At 49.8% G+C, this 18,632-nt stretch overlaps 2 protein-coding genes across 2 annotated transcripts; both read right to left on the bottom strand.

Moving 5' to 3' along the window:
- Window positions 1–3,630: 3,630 nt before the first annotated feature.
- On the bottom strand, window positions 3,631–7,385 carry LOC135384605 (uncharacterized). The gene is made up of 2 exons (XM_064613803.1): window positions 4,435–7,385; window positions 3,631–4,312 (listed from the first exon to the last, which is right to left on the bottom strand). Exons 1-2 carry the CDS (start codon window positions 7,383–7,385, stop codon window positions 3,631–3,633), a joined length of 3,633 nt encoding a protein of 1,210 aa, XP_064469873.1.
- A 692-nt stretch (window positions 7,386–8,077) lies between these two features.
- On the bottom strand, window positions 8,078–9,223 carry LOC135384604 (uncharacterized). The gene has a single exon (XM_064613802.1). It carries the CDS (start codon window positions 9,221–9,223, stop codon window positions 8,078–8,080), a length of 1,146 nt encoding a protein of 381 aa, XP_064469872.1.
- Between the last annotated feature and the right edge of the window lie 9,409 nt (window positions 9,224–18,632).

Raw genomic sequence — 18,632 nt, 5'->3', positions numbered from 1 at the left:
CTGGCTGGACCACGACACGTCACGATGTCGTGTCTCGGACGCGGCCGTGGTTCCGTCAAGTTGCTCGCTGTGTCTTGGCACGGCAGCTCGCCACGGTGCGGCGCAGGCTGTACTCCCTTCGCCGCTCCATTTAAATTCGCCGATGAGAATACTCCTCGTATGACGAAGGTAAAATTTTTGTTATAGACTCAGAAAAATGTTTTCTTTCTGATGAAAACGAGAAAAAAATCATTTCATACTCCCTTTAAGTGTGTGCGGAAATCAATAATCAGCGGCAATATCATATAGGCCACGGGTGTCATTGACACCACGTTACAGCTTTACTAAACTGTTTGCCATTCAGACCACATACGTGATTTTTTACCTTACGTTTTTGCTACACTTTCAGGTATTGCACTCAGGTATGCGTAGAAAGCATGAAAGCCTGCAGCATGACACCACAAGAATCATGCACCTGGAACGATGCATTGAGGAAACAACGTTTGTATGAGGCGTACATGGTATTAGTGAGCTCTAGTGCACCGTACGCTAGCATTGCTGGTTCTGTGCACGCGCAAAGCAAAACACAGCTCAGCGCAGTGTACAGAACCACCAACGCTATCCCCTACGTACGCAAACGCGATAGCGTACGATGCACTAAAGCTCACTATTTGCTGTATTTTGTGCAACATTCTGATTAAGTACTGTAAAACCGTGGAGCATGTTCGATCGGTATACTGCTTGCGACACGATTGTCTGAAATTTGCACCCCATGGTTTATCTGATCTCATATCTTCAAGTGCTGCGAGATCATTTATTTCGAATAAGAAACACATGAAGCATATGTGTCAATGGCAATCAAGGAAATATAGGCTCCAGAACTACTGACTGCTGAATTCAGACAACCGTGTCACGAGCAGTACATCATCAGAGTGACAGTCAGCGCTTATGGAAACGATAAGGTACTGAAATAGGCCACGTATACTGGCTTCCAGAATTTATGGTGCAATCTTAGAAAGCGGTGACTCGGTTGTCAGCCGACTGCAAGAATTCCTCCTTGCGAGATGAAAGCAGTCGTTACCTTGACGCAAACAAAAGGAATTGAAATTAGTGAGTTTTAGTATATCATGCGCTATCGCCTTTACGTACGCATTGGATAGGGTTCGTGTTTCTGCGCACGCGCAAGACACAAGCGGCGCTTTGCGCAGTGCGTAGAAGCACCCACGCTAACCCTTGCGTACTAAAAGGGGACAGCGTATGTGATATTAAAACTCACTATTAGATAGTTTAAGTGCATCGTACGCAACTCCTTTGCGTACGTAAGACATAGCGTGTTGGTTCAGCGCAATGCGCGAAGATCTCTTTATGCTATGCGCGTGCGCAACACCACCAACGCTATCCGATATCTACGCAAAGGCGATTGCGAACGGTACACTAAAACTCGCTGTTATCCGTTGTGTCGTTCGTGATTTGTGCACGAACGAACGTGCAGTTTGCACATTCGCTCTTCTCTTCTTTTCAAGATGTGCAACAAGGCGGAGCGGCCTCCCACTGGTCTCCTCAATTTATTTGCCGAATGATCGTGGAAGCAAAATACCCGCAGCAAAATAGTTATTAGGAACTAATAGGAAATAGGGTCTTAACAAAAATAACGACAACGAACATTATGCTCAGTTGAGCATCAAGCCCTTGTTAGTGTGTCACAAAACAAAAGTGCTTCAACCCATGTGTGCAAACCAAAGTCTGCAGGACGCAGCAACCTCCCTTGTATATGTAGAAGATATGGCGTAATATACTCAGGAACAAAAATCGTATGATACAGTGCTAGAATTCGCTTCTGCTTTGGGGAAAGAAAAATGAAACGCTGTCTAGTTGGACATCGAGAAAAAGGCGGCAGGACTAAAGGCAAAGCGAGTGATGTGCGCACCGCCCTCTTTTGTCTGAAGATATGTATTACAATATTTTTCATCACGACCGATGCAGTCGTGGCTGAACTCTTCAATTAGCGTTTAGGTTCTGAGAGGACTCGAAGAAGAGGAAGGTTTTCCGTTTCATCGAGTTCCTATGCCTTCGAGTGTTCTCCAACAATTGAGGGTGCTTTACAATATGAAAGAAAAACATGATATGAAGTAAGTCCATATTCCGGGCGCCCTGACTGTGTTACACTGTCCCAAATTGAGTAGAATGCTCCTGACGTTTCCTAATAAATTATGGCTGTTCGTTCGCTTCTCTTTCCTTTTCTTAGACAGAATTGTCTTTTATGCGTGCGCCTCGATTAATAATTGAGGAACGCAGATCTTCAATAATGTTATTTTGCCTTACTTTTCCTCATGGACTATGATGTGTAGGATACCACGAAGCCTTTGTAGAAAGGTCAAACGGTCAACTGTACATAGATGGGTAGAAATCCAGCGAACCGGTAGAATGTAGGAAGGGAGTTGCCCCAGGACAGAAGCCGCCGATATTTCGAACAGAGACTACAGTTCGTCATAGGGGATGTCGGTTCGACGTCGGGTTGGGGGTGTTTGCTGGATATATTTGCGACATTCCCAAGTTGTGACCTATAGAGGGTGTCTCAGTTAAATCCCCGAGCTGAATAATTCGGGAACGGCACCATCTATCGGGAAACTTTCTATTTTGTTACCATCTCTGAGATATCGTCCACCAGCCATGCAGTGTGAAATTGATGTGCGCACTTTCATTAATTAGCTAAAAATAAAAATCAATTACGCGGAAATGACAGCTTTCAAAGTACGCGTCCGACGGTACCGCGACATCTACTACACCATTGGGGATCTTGAGTACATACCCCTCAGAGAAAAAAAAAATCATCGGGTCTAGTCATTTTCGCGAGTAATTAATTAGTTTCGGTTTACATATTTTCCTCGCGTAGGACCGCAAACACAAGTTCTTTCACATTGCTATCCGCCTCGGAATTACGTGTTCTTCCGCATGTTTGGCAGCAGGGAGCGCCGATAGAAAAGTAACAGCCGCAGAACCCGCTTCGCAAACCTTCCTTCCTGTTTATCTGGTTCATGTACAGTCCGCTCTACGGGGCCGTCGTGTAGTCGAGATAACGTGCTTTTATCGCCAAAACAAAGAATGTACGCACGAAACAAAAAGCAAAACAAAGGAGTGAAGCGGGGATTCTGTGGTTGTCCTGAGCTTTCGTACCATGAAATAACAAGCCTTCTGACCAATTGACCTTCTATTCACTTTCAATCTCGAAGCAGGAGAATGCGTATCATGCCATTTCCCCACTTGGTTTCGCTTCTGTAATGCAATATTCTCTTAATGTTGTGGGATTTGCTCCTGCAAGTAGCCTTCCCCACCGGGTTGTGGTCTAAATAACCGGTACGTTCCCTATCGCCAACCAAGAATGACTCTGACACAGGTTTGGAACAAACTTACATTCTGACTTTATTCCTGAGATGTCTGCTCCTTTCCAAGTCCCAAGCACGAGTGACCTCTTCCTCCCCAGGGTCCCCTCCCGCGACACCTTCCACTGACCTACTTCCATGCGCCAAATCGGCCCACGCGGCCAAACTGGCCAGTGGAAAGTTCCTGTGTCGAGGGATCGCCTGGGGGAGATGAGGTCACGGGACGGTTCCCCATGTGTCCCCCAAACTGGGTCACCACACTCCCCCCCACCTAAGGCCCCGACGGGGGGTTCGAACCTAGAAAGTCCATCAGTTCCTGGTCGAACGCCGCGGTCGACTTCGGGGCCTGGTCGCTGGGGGGCACCGGGTTGAGGGTGACGCCAGCGGTGGGAAGGTCCCCGGCGGTGGCTGTGCCGCGCGGCGGTGACCCGGCCTCCAGCAGAAGCTCCGGCCGGAACTCCCGAAGGATCCGCAGGGCGGCGGCGACAGCGTCCTCGGCGGAGGGCGCAGGTGGAGCGTCCGGGACTGCCGGTGTTCGGGTGGCCAACGCGGTCCGGTGACGGTCACCCAGCTCGTGGGTTGTGCGGTGGATCACCAACCCACCGCAGGTCCCGCAGAGACGAGCCGTCTCCTCCTCCGTGTAGACGGCCGGGGGCTCCGAGGGGTGCCGGTCGGACAGGAGATGGCCCCGGAAGGTGGCTGCCACGGTCTCCGAAGCACCGCCACGGAGGGGACGCGGCTGGTCGCGCCACCTCCTCGATGACACGAAGCACACTGGCTCCTCCCCGACCTGCACGGTCCAGGTGGCTACGGAATGGTGACTGGGAGTCGCCCGCGGGGTGGGTCCGGCCGAGGGCGCAGTCCTCGAGCCTCTTCTCGGGAGACGGGTGCTCCTCGTTGCCGAACGGTCTCTGACGACCGCGTTCGGAGTGGCATGCCTGGGGTTGGGGGTCCTGAAAAGACAGAACGTGCGGAGACACGGAAATGTTATCGCGCGCGCAAATTGTACGCGCGAGAACGCTGACCTACAGCCCGTGTTCCGCCGCGGGTAGGGCATGCCGCCCTACCACGTTGCCTTGGGCTAAAGCCGCCCTGGTCACCCTGCAGCTGATTAGGCGGGCGGATAGACTCGTCCCCCTCGTCCGCCGCGTGGTCGCGTTCATGATAGCGTTTTAAGTCGCCAACGTGAACGGGCCCTGTCTCCTCCGCCGTGTTCACACGACGGAGTCGGTACGACAAGCGAGATAATCGGGAAATCACCCGAAAAGGTCCCTCCCAGCGCTGCGCCAGTGACGCTGCGAAACCTATAGCAGCGTTGCTCAGCGGGTGTGTGCGCTTCAAGACCAAATCTCCTACTTCATATGACAGAGGACGGTGCCCCTTATCGTACTGACGCGCTTGTTCCGAGCGGGCGGCGTCCAAGCTCTCTCTTGCGGAATTCACCGCATCCGAGAGCCGACTACGCAGCTCGCTCGCGTACCTCGACAGATTCCGAGCAATCGGCTCCGTGCACTGTCTCAGTCCGTTCTCCAATGGGAAAGCAACCTCCTTCCCAAAGTTAAGGTATGCCGGGGAAAACCCCGTTGACCTGTTTACTGTCGTCCTGGTTGCAAATCCCAACTCAGTAAGACGCACATCCCAATCCTTGTGCCTGTCGGTTAGAGCTACCAACATATGCTTAAGGTTGCGATTCACTCTTTCAGTAATGTTCGCCTGGGGATGATACGGCGTCGTTCTCTTGTGCTGAATACCAAGTGCAGCACAAGAGTCGACAAAGACTCGGCCAGTGAAATAACTGGCGTTGTCAGTGATCAACTGTGCCGGAAAACCGAACCGGGAAAATGTCTCCATCAGCCGGTCCCATATTCTCTCCGACACCAGCTTCCTAAGCGGGAATAACTCCACCCACTTAGAAAAGTGGTCAGTAACCACCAACAGGTACTGATTCCCCCGTGGACTTCTGGGAAATGGACCCATTACGTCACACGCTACTATGTGCCAGGGGTAGCTGCTGACTACTGGCTGCATGAACCCTGGGGGTTTACCACCCCTTGGTTTTGCTTTCTGGCACACGGGGCAGCTCCGAGTAAAGCGCATAACATCCTGCCTCATCCCCGGCCAGGTCGCGACGCGGCATAACTTATGAAAAGTCTTGCTGCCACTGCCGTGACCCGCAAGGGCTGAGTCATGGAAATAACGCATAAACACCCTTCGCAATTTCCTGGGAACTACGACCTTGAAGGGGGAAACACTCTCGTCCTCCTCGTCTAACCCGGGCACATATCGCAGCAAAAGCCCGTCCTCACTCAAGAGATATGAGTCGAGGCACCCGTCGTCATCCCTGCCAGCGTTACCGGTGTCAGCTGCGCTATTATCCGCCAGCTTTTCCGACACCCGCTGACATAAACCGTCCGACTTCTGTGCCTCTAAGAGCTCTTCCCTGCTCACGATCGTGCCACAAGACAAGGAGTTACCTGCCCGATTCAAACCAATCGCGGCCACGAGATCCCCCTCCTCGGTCTGCCGTTCCACGCCTTCCGGGAGATTAGCGTAATCGCACGCGCACCCAATCTCCCCTCCTCTCTCTTCCGCTGGGAGAGAGGACCTCCCGCGTCTAGCGGCTCTAACCAGGTTCAAGTCACCCACACAACCGGTCGATGACCTGCCCTGACACTGAGGTTCCTGCTGTAATTCACAGCTGTAACCCAGTGGCGCACGGGACAAAGCGTCTGCCACTTTGTTCGCGTTTCCTTTCAGGTATTCTACATGGTAGGAATAGCCCTGAAGTGCTAACGCCCAGCGTGCTAATCTGCCTGACGGTTTCTTCAACCGCTGCAGCCAAGAGAGTGCTTGGTGGTCGGTCTGAATGGTAAAAGTTGTCCCATCCAAATACATGTCGAACTTTTTCAAGCCAAACATTACCGCCAAGCACTCCTTCTCCGTAACGGAATAGTTCATCTCCGCCGGCGACAGTGTGCGACTAGCGAACCCGACCGGGCATAGACCACCGTCGTGTTCCTGTAGCAACACTGCACCAAGCCCGTAATCGCTTGCATCAGTTTGCATAACGAACGGCTTGTTAAGATCTGGCAACCACAATTTAGCTGTATCCGCTATAGCTTGTGATAAGGAGCGAAACGCCTCCTCCTGCCTAGGCCCCCAAGCCCACTGGGAATTCTTCCGCAGTAGCTCGTACAGTGGTTTTGCTAAGGACGCGCAATGCGGGATGAACTGGCGATAGAAGCCAACCATTCCTAGGAACCTCTGAAGGCTCTTGACGTCATGCGGACGAGGATACTCGAGTATGGCCCTCAATTTATCCTCATTCGGACTTAGCGTACCAAGATCAACTACAAAACCAAGGAGATCCACCTTGGGGGATGCAAGCTGAACTTTGCCGGGATTAATGGTCAACCCCGCGTCCCTCATCCGACTTAGCACATTGCCCAAGTGAACGAGATGCTCATCGAACGACTTAGAAAATACCACTACGTCGTCCATGTAAGCCATGGCATAATTGAACTTCGCGTCATCCAGCACGACGTCCATTAGCCTCTGGAAACTAGCGGGCGAGTTGGACAATCCAAAAGGGAGTCTCGTAAATTCAAACAAGCCTCTGTGACACGTGAATGCCGTCTTTTGGATATCCTCCTCCCCTACAGGAATCTGCAGAAAGCCCCTGCTACAGTCCAAAATCGTGAACACGCTGGCATTCCCCAACGCGTACATGATCGACTCGATGGACGGAAAAGGATAAGCATCTCTGACCGTCACGGCGTTTAACTGGCGATAATCCACACACAGTCTTGCCGTCCCATCTTTTTTAGGTGCCAGCACCACCGGGAAAGCCCAGGGGCTCTGCGACCGCCTAACCGCGCCTGTCGCAATCATCTCATCCAGCGCCGCGTCAAGGAGATCCCTCTTACGCGCGCTGAGGGGCCTGGGGTTACACCGCCAGGGCCTCGCAGTACCAGTATCAATCCGATGTTCTAGAACATCGGTTGTTCCTGGGTGCTCCGTAAACATTTCGGAAAAGGGTAGCAAAGCGTCCAAAAGCCTGGCGCGCTCAACTCCTCTGCCCCTGAAAGACGCTACCACCCGCTCGATATCCTGTGGGATTCCCCCCACAGTTTGCACAAGCTTAGTTTCTGGCGAGTGGGTATCAACACGACTGGTTAAACGGCCAGTCGGTGAAGGAGAGGCGAAAGGAATCAGTGGGCTTAGCGGTCCCCCACACCGATATCCGTTTGCCTTTAAATCGAGAATCAATCCCTCTCGGACAATGAAATCTCGTCCCAAAATAACTGGGATTGACAGCCCTGACAGGTAAATGAACCGTTGTCTGCACCGTCCCCCGCTAAAGCGCATTGTAAGTCTCACTGCGCCTGTAGCACTGGACATTCCCGATGCTAACCGCAAAGGGATATCAACCTTCCTGACGCGGACATTTCGTTCACGACAGTGCGCGTACACGGCGTCTCCGATTAGCGAGAGCGTGGCACCGGTATCCACCAGGCCAATGTACTCTTTCCCAGCTATTGTTACGCCTATGTACGGACCGAACACAGGAGCAGACTCCTGAACTCTACAAGCTATTGGGGCGAAAACTGATCCATCCTCGGCAAAAGACTGCGGCGAGGTATGAAACACACGCCCCGAGCTCTCTCTGACTGCCGACGACGGATTAGGGCTAACCCCAACTGCCGCCGCCGGCGTTACTAGTTTCCCTGCGCCGAGCGGAAATTTCCCCGACGCATAGGACAGTCACGCTTGTAATGCCCTGGTTGATTACAGCCATAGCATCTGGGCTGCGCCCGCCCGCGGTCCGCCTGTGGCATTCTGCTACTGGGGTCCCTCTCTACCTGGTTCTGTCTATCCTGAACCCTCCGAGCAGTGGATGTTCCACTCCTCGGACCGCCGCGTGAGTTTTCGCCAAACCCCGCGCGGCGCCTCTGTTCAAAGGAGAAAGGATCCAGGGAGCGCGGCGGGACGATGACGTCCGACCGGCTTCCCGCGTCCGCAACCAAGGACGTCGCTTCCCTTCCCCGTGGAACGGAGTCCTTCACACCCGCCCAAGCGCAACCCGGCTCAACTGATAGTTCCGGTCGCGGTGGAGGTTGGTACCGCAATTCAGACAATAAATCAGCCTGAATCACACGAGCCTCTCGTGCAAGCGCATCAAGATTCTCGAAATTTCGCCCCCGTAGATACGGACGGAAGCTAGGATGGCTCTGCCGTATAACACGCGAAACCTTATCCTGATCTGTGGCCGTCGGGTCGGCCCTATCGTAGAGTTCCTGAATTGCGCGCACAAATTCAATGAGACTCTCGTCGGCGTGCTGTGTGCGAAAAGCTAACTCTTCGCGCACACGCATTGCGTAGTCGGGTGGCAAAAATTCCTCCCTAAAACGCTGCCGGAAGTCCGCCATCGAGGTGAAAGGCTTCTGCAGCCTTCGCCATCGAGCGGCGTCCCCCACTAGAGCTACTGGCAAGACCTGCCCTAGCACTACCTCGTCGGACGCTCTAGATGCAACCTGATAGGTCTCCATCTCCAATAGGAAGTCAGCTACCGACTTTCTATCAGAGTATCCCGAGTACGTCGGAATTGTCATACTCGGGTGGAGCCGTGGGGGAAAAGTAGAATGCGGGCTAGTCTGCGCCGCATTCAACTGCTGGGTCAATGAAGCGACAATATTTGTCACTTGGAGCAATAAGCTAGCGGTATCAACCGCTTGTGGAGTGGGGAGAGGTGGATGCACACCTGCCCCCGTGTTGGTTCCGGCATCGCCGTTGCCGCCACGTGCTCCTGCCTCGCCGGGGTTAATAGTGTCCCCGTTTGTTGCCGACCCGGACTGATTTTCCATGGATCGCGTATGCACTACCATGCCACGAGGCGCCTAACACCCGTGTTCCCCCAAAATCCTAACAGGGCCCCAAAATGTAGAGCGCTCAGAACCACTCTCAATTGACGACAAAGGAACGTAGGCCCCACGTTGGGCGCCAGATGTGGGATTTGCTCCTGCAAGTAGCCTTCCCCACCGGGTTGTGGTCTAAATAACCGGTACGTTCCCTATCGCCAACCAAGAATGACTCTGACACAGGTTTGGAACAAACTTACATTCTGACTTTATTCCTGAGATGTCTGCTCCTTTCCAAGTCCCAAGCACGAGTGACCTCTTCCTCCCCAGGGTCCCCTCCCGCGACACCTTCCACTGACCTACTTCCATGCGCCAAATCGGCCCACGCGGCCAAACTGGCCAGTGGAAAGTTCCTGTGTCGAGGGATCGCCTGGGGGAGATGAGGTCACGGGACGGTTCCCCATGTGTCCCCCAAACTGGGTCACCACAATGTCCATAGGCGACCGTTGGACGATGTATCGACGGTGGTGTGACAGTGCAGAGAGCGATGTGCTCCTTATGCACCGCCACGATGTATTCTTGTGCTTGCAACCGCAATGAAGATTCGTTCTTTACTTATAATGAAGGCAACCTCTTAAGTTCAAACTACAAAATTAGGAAAATACAAATTTGATTTATTGCGACACAGAAATCACAGGACGTGTTCAAAATGCCTTTGCTTCCGCGGCAAAGCACAATCGGAGCCGCTTTTCACTAGGTCGGACAAAGGCATTTCGTCGAGGTAGTCTTGGACAACGTTCCCGAGCAGTTCACCGATGTACCTATGTGAAGTTAGGTGCCCGTCAAAAATGTATGGGCCAATGCCATGAATGCCACACCAGATATTAAATGACCACTGCCACTGGTGCTTACCATGCAGCAGCCAGTACGGGTTAGTAAGATCCCAGTAGTGCCGATTCTGGGTGTTGACATTTGCGTCGCGCCCAGATCGCGATTCTGCCGTAGTCTTCTGCCCGTTCCGCGCAGATGGCTCTCTCGTATGGGGCTTGACGAAATTGCCGTAGACACACTGCACTGTACATATTCACACTATCTGCAGGGGAATTTGGAGCCCTATTGAGATGGCGGAAGGGGCTCCCGGGGGCTACTTCCCCCCCCCCCCCAGGGATCCTCAAGGGGCCCAATATTCCCCTGCAGAAAGAGCGCGAGCTATGACGGTCCGATGGTAGTACTTCCCACACGTGAATTCACTTTGTGTATTCCGTTTCACGTAAAGGCTCACCGTGCCAGAGCTCGAAACGGGATACTAATCCGCAGTGCATGTAAGAAGCGCCGCATTAACCTGTGCCGAGGACAAAAGCGTCTGCCACTCTTCATTTTCTTTTCTTTATTTAGACTAGCTCGAGTGTGCGGGACGTAGGCATGAATTGAATGTGCATGGTGGTTGTGTCTCGGCTGGGGGATGGGCGCACCGTCAAGCAAGTACCCAATAAATTCCGTACGTTGTGGCGCCTCCTGGTGTAGTCAAGTTTGTCTTGACAATGATGTGCTGATATCACTAAGGTTTGCACACAGTGAGACTGGCCTTGATCAACGCGATCTGCCAGCACCTGACTTCGTACGTGGCATTGATAGGGTAGGATAAATCGCACTTTATCGCACATGTGACACTGATATGTCTTCTTGTTTTCATTGGGCGCAACTTCGGTCTGGAGGCAATAAAAACCCCGGAATGTTGCGCCATGTCAAATGTCAAGATATGGGTTCGTACTCCAACGAAGAACGAGTGAACATGATCCTGGCCTTCGGGGAATCTCAGAGGAACGCATCTGTGGCTGCAAGAGTTTACGCCCAGAGGTTTCCCCTGAGGCGCCACCCGGATCATAACACAATATTATCCGTCTACAGAAATCTTTCAATCTACGGCACCTTCGTCAAGCCCCATACGAGAGAGCCATCTGCGCGGAACAAGCAGGTCACGTCCAGTGTTCCCGAACATATCCGCGATCATCCACATGCAAGTGTCCGTTCCACAGCAGATGCCTTTGAAATGAGCCGAGCGACAACATGACGCATATTGAAAAAGGCCGGTAGACATCCTTACCATCCCCACATACATCAAGGACTCATTCAGGCTGGCTACGGCAGAAGAGCGGAATTCGCGAACTGGGCACTTGGCATGCTTGATGACGACGAGGACTTTCTATCAAAAGTCATATGGACCGATGAAGCGCGATTTGGGCGCGACGCAAATGTCAACACCCAGAATCGGCACTACTGCTCTTCTACTAACCGGTACTGGCTACTGCCTGGTAAGCACCGTTGGCAGTGGTCATCTAATGTCTGGTGTGGCATTCATGGTGATCGCGTCATTGGCCCATACTTTTTTGACGGGCACCTAACTTCACATAGGTACGTCGGTGAAGTGCTCGGGAACGTTGTCCGTGACTACCTCGACGAAATGCCTTTGTCCGACCGACGCGGCGTCTGGTATCAGCACGACGGCGCCCCAGTTCATGCATCGCGGACGTCCTGCCTATGGTTAGACTCCGTTTTCGGAGACAAGTGGATAGGCGCAAGAGGTCCTGTTCCTTGGCCAGCCCGATCGCCTGACCTGACTCCTTTGGACTTTTTTTTTGTGGGGATACATAAAGGACAGAGTGTACGACACCGATCCAGCGACGCCGGAAAACTTGAGGCGAAGGATCGAGGAATGCTGCGCACAGATAACCGTTGAGCAGCTACGAGGAAACGTGGAATCAATTGAAAAGCGGCTCCATATGTGCCTTGCCGCGGAAGGAAGGCAGTTTGAACACGTCCTGTAATTTCTGTGCCGCAATAAATCAAATTTGTGTTTTCCTAATTTTGTAGTTTGAACTCAGGAGGCTGCCTTCATTATAAGTAAAGAACGAATCTTCATTGCGGTTGCAAGCACAAGAATACATCGTAGCGGTGCATAAGCAGCACATCGCTCTCTGCACTGTCACACCACCGTCGATACATCGTCCAACGGTCGCCTATGGACATTCAGAGAATATGTCATTACAGAAACGAAACCAAATGGGGAAATGGCATGATACGCATAATTTCTCCTGCTTCGAGATTGAAAGTGAATAGAAGGTCAATTGGTCAGAAGGCTTGTTATTTCATGGTACGAAAGCTCAGGACAACAACAGAATCCCCGCTTCACTCCTTTGTTTTGCTTGTTTGTTTCGTGCGTACATTCTTTGTTTTGGCGATAAAAGCACGTTATCTCGACTGCACAACGGCCCCGTAGAGCGGACTGCACATCAATCAGATAAACAGGAAGGAAGGTTGGCGAAGCGGGTTCTGCGGCTGTTACTTTTCTATCAGCACTCCCTGCTGCCAAACATGCGGAACAACACGTAATTCCGAGGCGGATAGCAATGTGAAAGAATTTGTGTTTGCGGTCCTACGCGACGAAAATATGTAAACCGAAACTAATTAATTACTCGCGAAAATGACTAGACCCGATGATTTTTTTTTCTCTGAGGGGTATGTACTCAAGATCCCCAATGGTGTAGTAGATGTCGCGGTACCGTCGGATGCGTACTTTGAAAGCTGTCATTTCCGGGTAATTAATTTTTATTTTTAGCTAATCAATGAAAGTGCGCACATCAATTTCACACTGCATGGCTGGTGGACGATATCTCAGAGATGGTAACAAAAAAGAAAGTTTCCCGATAGATGGCGCCGTTCCCGAATTATTCAGCCCGGGGATTTATCTGAGACACCCTGTATACCACAGAAGTTGGCAATGTCGGCTCGATGTTGACCAACGAAAGTGACATGGTGCCGACAGTACCAACTTGCAACATAAATTCTGCTGAAGGTTGCAATGTCGGCCCGATGTTGACGAAAATAAAGCGACATCGTGCCGACAGTGCCAACTGGTGACTGATATTATTATCTATTATTTATTGAGCCATCAAGGGGCCATGAGGCCATTACATGAGGGAGTGGGTATCGGTAAGTACATCATATAATATCATCACGTGAATGCAACATATCAAATACATCACAATGATTAGATAGTTAATAAGCAGCACAATTACAAGGGCGTAAAAGGATTACATACTATAAATACACAAGCATACCTCAGGACAAAAGGAAAAGAAAATCGGGTGAGTCAGGCGAAATGTAAGGTTATAGCCCGGCAAACTGGTTGTAATCAGATAGTTCAGCAATATGATGTGGTAGGTGATTCCAGTCCGATGATGTTTGTTGGAAGAATGGCACCTTGAATGTGGTTATTTTAGAGCGGCTTAGTAGTACCTTGCGTTGATGATCGAGGCGGCTGGAAATATATGAAGGGTTGTTTATGTAACTGGTCACGAAGAGCTGGTGAGGGGAATAACTTATGAAAAAGGGATAACCTATGTATCTTACGGCGGTTTTGAGGTCAGTGAGTCCGGCTTGCCGCTCAAGTGCGGTTACACTACTATGGGGAAAATAATCGTTAAACAAGAAGCGTGTGCAGCTTTGTTCTGCTGTTCCTCTACTAGCAGCTCTCGGGCGTCTGCCACCACCATGCGCGTTTTAGCGGCACAGCGTACACAGAGGCAGATACTCTAGCTCCTGGCTAACATACATCGAAGTCTCTGTTCAGAAGTTCTTGAGATGCCCTGTGAGACCGGTAGGCTGCAGAGCATGGTTCCCCGAACCGATGCCCCATGAATTGTTAGGAGCGATTCCGAATCAATCCCCCCTGCAGCGCCAACCAAGTGGAAAATGACGTTGGTCTGGCGTTAACTTATAACCAAGCCGCTAATAGCCAGTATAACTTACGGCAGTTATCTCGCAGAAGTTAGGGATGTCGGCTCGATGTGACTGAAACCAGTGACATAACTCTGACAATTCCGAGCTGCTACCGACATCCCACAGAAGATGCCAATGCAAAACACAGCATATCGGAACATGGCATCGGCCCAACTCTGGGGATGTTGCAATGTGGATGTTGGGCCGATGTCAGTGGTGTCGGCGGAAGAAACTGCCTATAGATGTAGTGGAGTTTAGGTGGACTTGTTGGATGTCTGAAACCAAAAGCAGTAAGAAACACAGACATGATCAATTTCTCACTTCCATGTCTTTCTTGTGTGTACTCGAACAAAACTTGACACATCACCACAAATGTTTTCTCGCAGGCACCAAGCACTCTCGAATTTGTGGAAGCTCGCGAGACAATCAATAAATAGTATCCGTTTTCTCTTTGGAAGTGAATATGTTGCTGTAGTGCGGCGGCGTGCGCGTCCAATATCCAGGCCTGTGATTTCTTCGCCGCAATCAGGGATATGTAATAAAAATAATAAATATTTGGGCTCCCAGCAGTCGATTGGGCAACCGTAAGATACGTGGAGCCGCTGCCGGTCGTGCGCGCGAGCGGAAGCATTTATCATTGCTGATCTCTGAAATAAACTTCCAAATTTGGATTCGCCGATGTCGGCTATCCTTTGGTTTACATGCAGTGAGAGCCGGTCTGCGTACACATATCTTCCGTGAGCGGTCATTGTTCGGGTCTGTTGGAGTGCTGTCGCCGCTGGCTTACCTCGACTCGACTCTTTGATCATGATCAAGGTGAGTGGCATATCAAGTTCTAGTAAGCACACTGGGATTGTACTGCCCCCGCAGCGACTCTTCCGGAGTTTCAGGATTGTTCGAATGGTCTGGCACATACAAAAAGCATTCTCCCCTTGGGAGCGTTGTTATCTGGTGTGTAAGATAGAATCGGTGTAACAGGGGCTACCTCCATAGGTAGTCCTCTCATTTAACGACAATACACCCAATTTCTTTCTAAACTTCATGGACTTAGTGATTCTAGGAACTTTCGTATTAATCTCTTTTTGCTTTTTGTAACGCCGCAGTCAACAAAGCGACGGAGCAATTTTATTTCATTTCATTTTATTAACTTGCCCATAAACGACCCAAGAGCCAAAACAACGGTGCAAGGACGATCAATAAAACAGATATACACAACATCAGACTAAGTTAGCAAGTACTAGTTCAGATCATTTTGAATTTTCTAACGTTTAGAATAAACAAGTCAATATCATAAGCATCGTGTGCCCTATTAAATAAACATAGAAACTGTATTACTGGGTTTAGTAAATTCTCTTGAGTCACTTCGAACGTGTGACGATGTCTTAGTTGTCTAGCGGGAACAGTAAAACAAACTGCTCGGGTCAAACATTCAGAGTCAAAAATGCCATGCGAGTTGTACCTCTAAAATCTAAAGATTCCATATCACAGCGATTTAAAATTATCCGGTGTATTCGTAATAGAAACGCCTTCCTAAACAACTGAAAGCTCTTAGAAACATTTAACATTTGAAACATTTTATTTCGCATCTATCATGATGGATTCGGACAAATCTATGTTGTACAGCCTCGATCTCAGATGTTAGAACTAGACCAATACTATTCCACGCTACCGAACAATATTCGAGCCTCGGTATAATAGCAGCGTGGAACAACCTTGTAAAGCAATGGGAATCACTGCAACCACGAGAGATTCTCGTGATAAGGCCCAAGACAGACAAAGAACTCACAATAATATAATTCATACCTTAAACAACGAGAATTAGCCGACGCGGGCCACAGATATGGACGACATAATCACGTCAGTCCCCAACGGCCTTAAATTAACAAATTTAGTAACTCAGGGAAAAGGTATAAGCGGGATCCCTGGCGTCATCAGCTTTTCCCTGAGTTACCCGAATTCATTCGTTTCCGGGCGTTGGAAGCTTACGTCTTTGTGTCGTCCATATTTGTGGCTTTCCTTCGATAATTTTCGATGTTTATGTCGTTTACAGAAAATCGCCCTGCCTCATGTCTGACTGAGTGAGTGACTGAGTGAGAAAGATGTAAAAGAGAGCGTGTTTCGTTCTCCGTTCCCCTTGTACTTGAAGCAGGCTGTACCGTGATGTCGTGGTATGCTGGCTAGCATATCTGACCGGAAATCAGAAGACCCAGGTTTTATTCCTGGCGTCAGCACCTTTTCCCTGAGTTACTTGAATTCAATAGTTAACATGCCAACTTTATGAATTGCAAATGCATTGCACTATGGATTGCAAACTTCAGCTTGCAATCCATATAAACACCGAGGTCACGAGCTGCGTCCAGTTTCTTCAGAGAAATGTCTCCGAATGAGTAGGCAAAGTTAGTAGGGACTCGGTTTCTAGTGGGAGACATCATAAATGTTTTCTGACGGAATACTGCAATGATAAGTAAAACTGTTGTTGCTTCACAAATGATCACTCTAGCGTTGTTTTTGTAGTTAATGGACCACGCACGGGATATGAAATACACAATAGAAAAACACCTGACATCTGGCGGCAAGTCGTCTCTGCAGCATGTATAGATACATGAGATGACTCCGGGGAATGTTGTGAAGCAGATGTTTGGCCGATGAACGGGTGTGTCTGCAAGCTGCGTCGGACCATGTCGAAACAGGAAATTGGGCCAACTCCGGGCAGTGTCGCACAATGCATATTGGGCCGATGTCGGCTTGCTGCTTGGGCTTTGTCGACTGCCAGCAAGAGGTAGGGAACGATATTTCTCTTGATTACGGATGTTTTTATATTTCACAGCCCTGTTGGCAGCTTTGTCCCGGTCATGTGCCCATCAAGTAGAGCGAAGTTTCTTTGCACAGGTCCACAGGCTAACTGAGGGAGGCTACCCTTTGCAGGCGCTAATAGAAGTGGCAGAAGCCCTGATAAAAAAAGTAAAAGGCAAGGATAGGAGACGTGAGGAGAGGATGGAGGGAAGGCCAGTAGTCCTTCCATATATCCATAAGCTAATACACCACTTAACAAATGTTGCTGCTTGGCACGGCGTTCCAGTTGCGATATCGGCACCGATAAAGTTGCAAAGCCTATGCTGCAGAATAAACCAAGAAACTGACCGCAATCAGTGCACGATGGCACACAAGCAACGTTTTGTTGACTGCAGGCGACAAGTCGTGTACAATATACCTCTCTCCTGTAGACGTGAGTACATTGGACAGACAGGGCGGTGCATAAATATAAGGCTTCTTGAGCATAGATCTGCTGTATCTAATTCCACGCCGTCAGGCCACTTAGCAGTGCATTGTTCAAGGTGTGGTTGTGCCCCCTTTTTTGAAAGAACTTTGATTGTGACCAGGTTCAAAGACAAGAAGGTACGGGAAATCGCGGAAGCTACACTTATCAAGAGAAGCGCAGACAATTGTGTAAGCCAGCCTTCCATAGGCCTGTCCCAAGCGGAGCTGGAATATCTCAGTTGATAAAATAACCTTTCGTTCACTCTTGCCCTTAGTAGCTCTTGCCCTGATATCGTTAGGGCACGTGTACCCGAACTTGTCTGACTCATGTCCTTAGATCTTGTTCTACCTTGGTGCCTTTTCCGGATTGTTATCTGCTTCTTTTTCTGTCTATGACTGTTTAAATTTGTCTGTGCGCTGTGATTAAAGTTAAGTTGAGAGTTTGCAGTCTGTGTTGTGTGTTCTCTGTCTGAGTGTGTGTCTTTTTGGCTGCAATGAACACCACGTTGAACTTGAACCAACTACCCCAGCTTGCCACCCTTGTGAAGTTTTTATATTTGCCAGACGGGAAGCTGTGTAAATGCAAGGTTGAAAGAACGTGCAACTCGAAGGGACACCATCGAGTCGTCTTCCAGGAGTTTACAGTTGTTTAATATGGCTTCCTTACCCGAGAATCTACAACGTAAATATCCAAGGCTTTTGTTGTGGGCTTGAGTTGAGGGTTGTCAGCGCCTATTCAGTGACTGAAACCAGGCGGAATCGAAAACCGCTTCGAACCCACATTTTTTCAAGAACCGTAACCGGAACGTAACCTCAATTCAACATCGGCAATTAATCGAAACCGTAACCTAAACCGAAAAATGTGATCTCGGTTACTGCGGTTGATATGAATCGCTTCAAGCGTGAACACGAACAACTTTGTATGCTATATTGGTATCGCTTTACAACTCTGATTAGTGCTGCAGTACGTGCTTCTGTTAAAGTACGCCTCTTCTTTATGTGTTTTTCATTCAGAAGTTGTGTAGACAACATACCATCTTGTGGGCTTGGACCCATAATCGTATCATATGTACCGCGTACGTCCCTTATGAATTATGAACTGTGTTATTGCGATCATTTAAGAACGAAGCGTTGCATGTTGCTTGTTTCCACATCTGTTTGCCTAGCCGCTGAACGGACGCAGTCTTGCTTGCCTTGTAGCTTGTTACAGCAAGTGTGAAATCAATGTGCAGCAGATAACAGAGACCGCAACAAATCAGTACAGTGTGGTAAGGTAGTTGGTTCATACACTGGGGAGACATGATAACAGCGCACTGTCCTCTTTACTTCAGCCGTGTCCTATGTGCGCTGTATCATGTCTCCCCAGCGCAACAAATTA

Source organism: Ornithodoros turicata, chromosome 2 (assembly GCF_037126465.1).
Source record: "Ornithodoros turicata isolate Travis chromosome 2, ASM3712646v1, whole genome shotgun sequence".
Lineage (NCBI taxonomy): Eukaryota > Metazoa > Arthropoda > Arachnida > Ixodida > Argasidae > Ornithodoros > Ornithodoros turicata.
The sequence above is the reverse complement of the archived record's forward strand: the minus strand, read 5'-3'. Positions and strand labels throughout refer to the sequence as shown.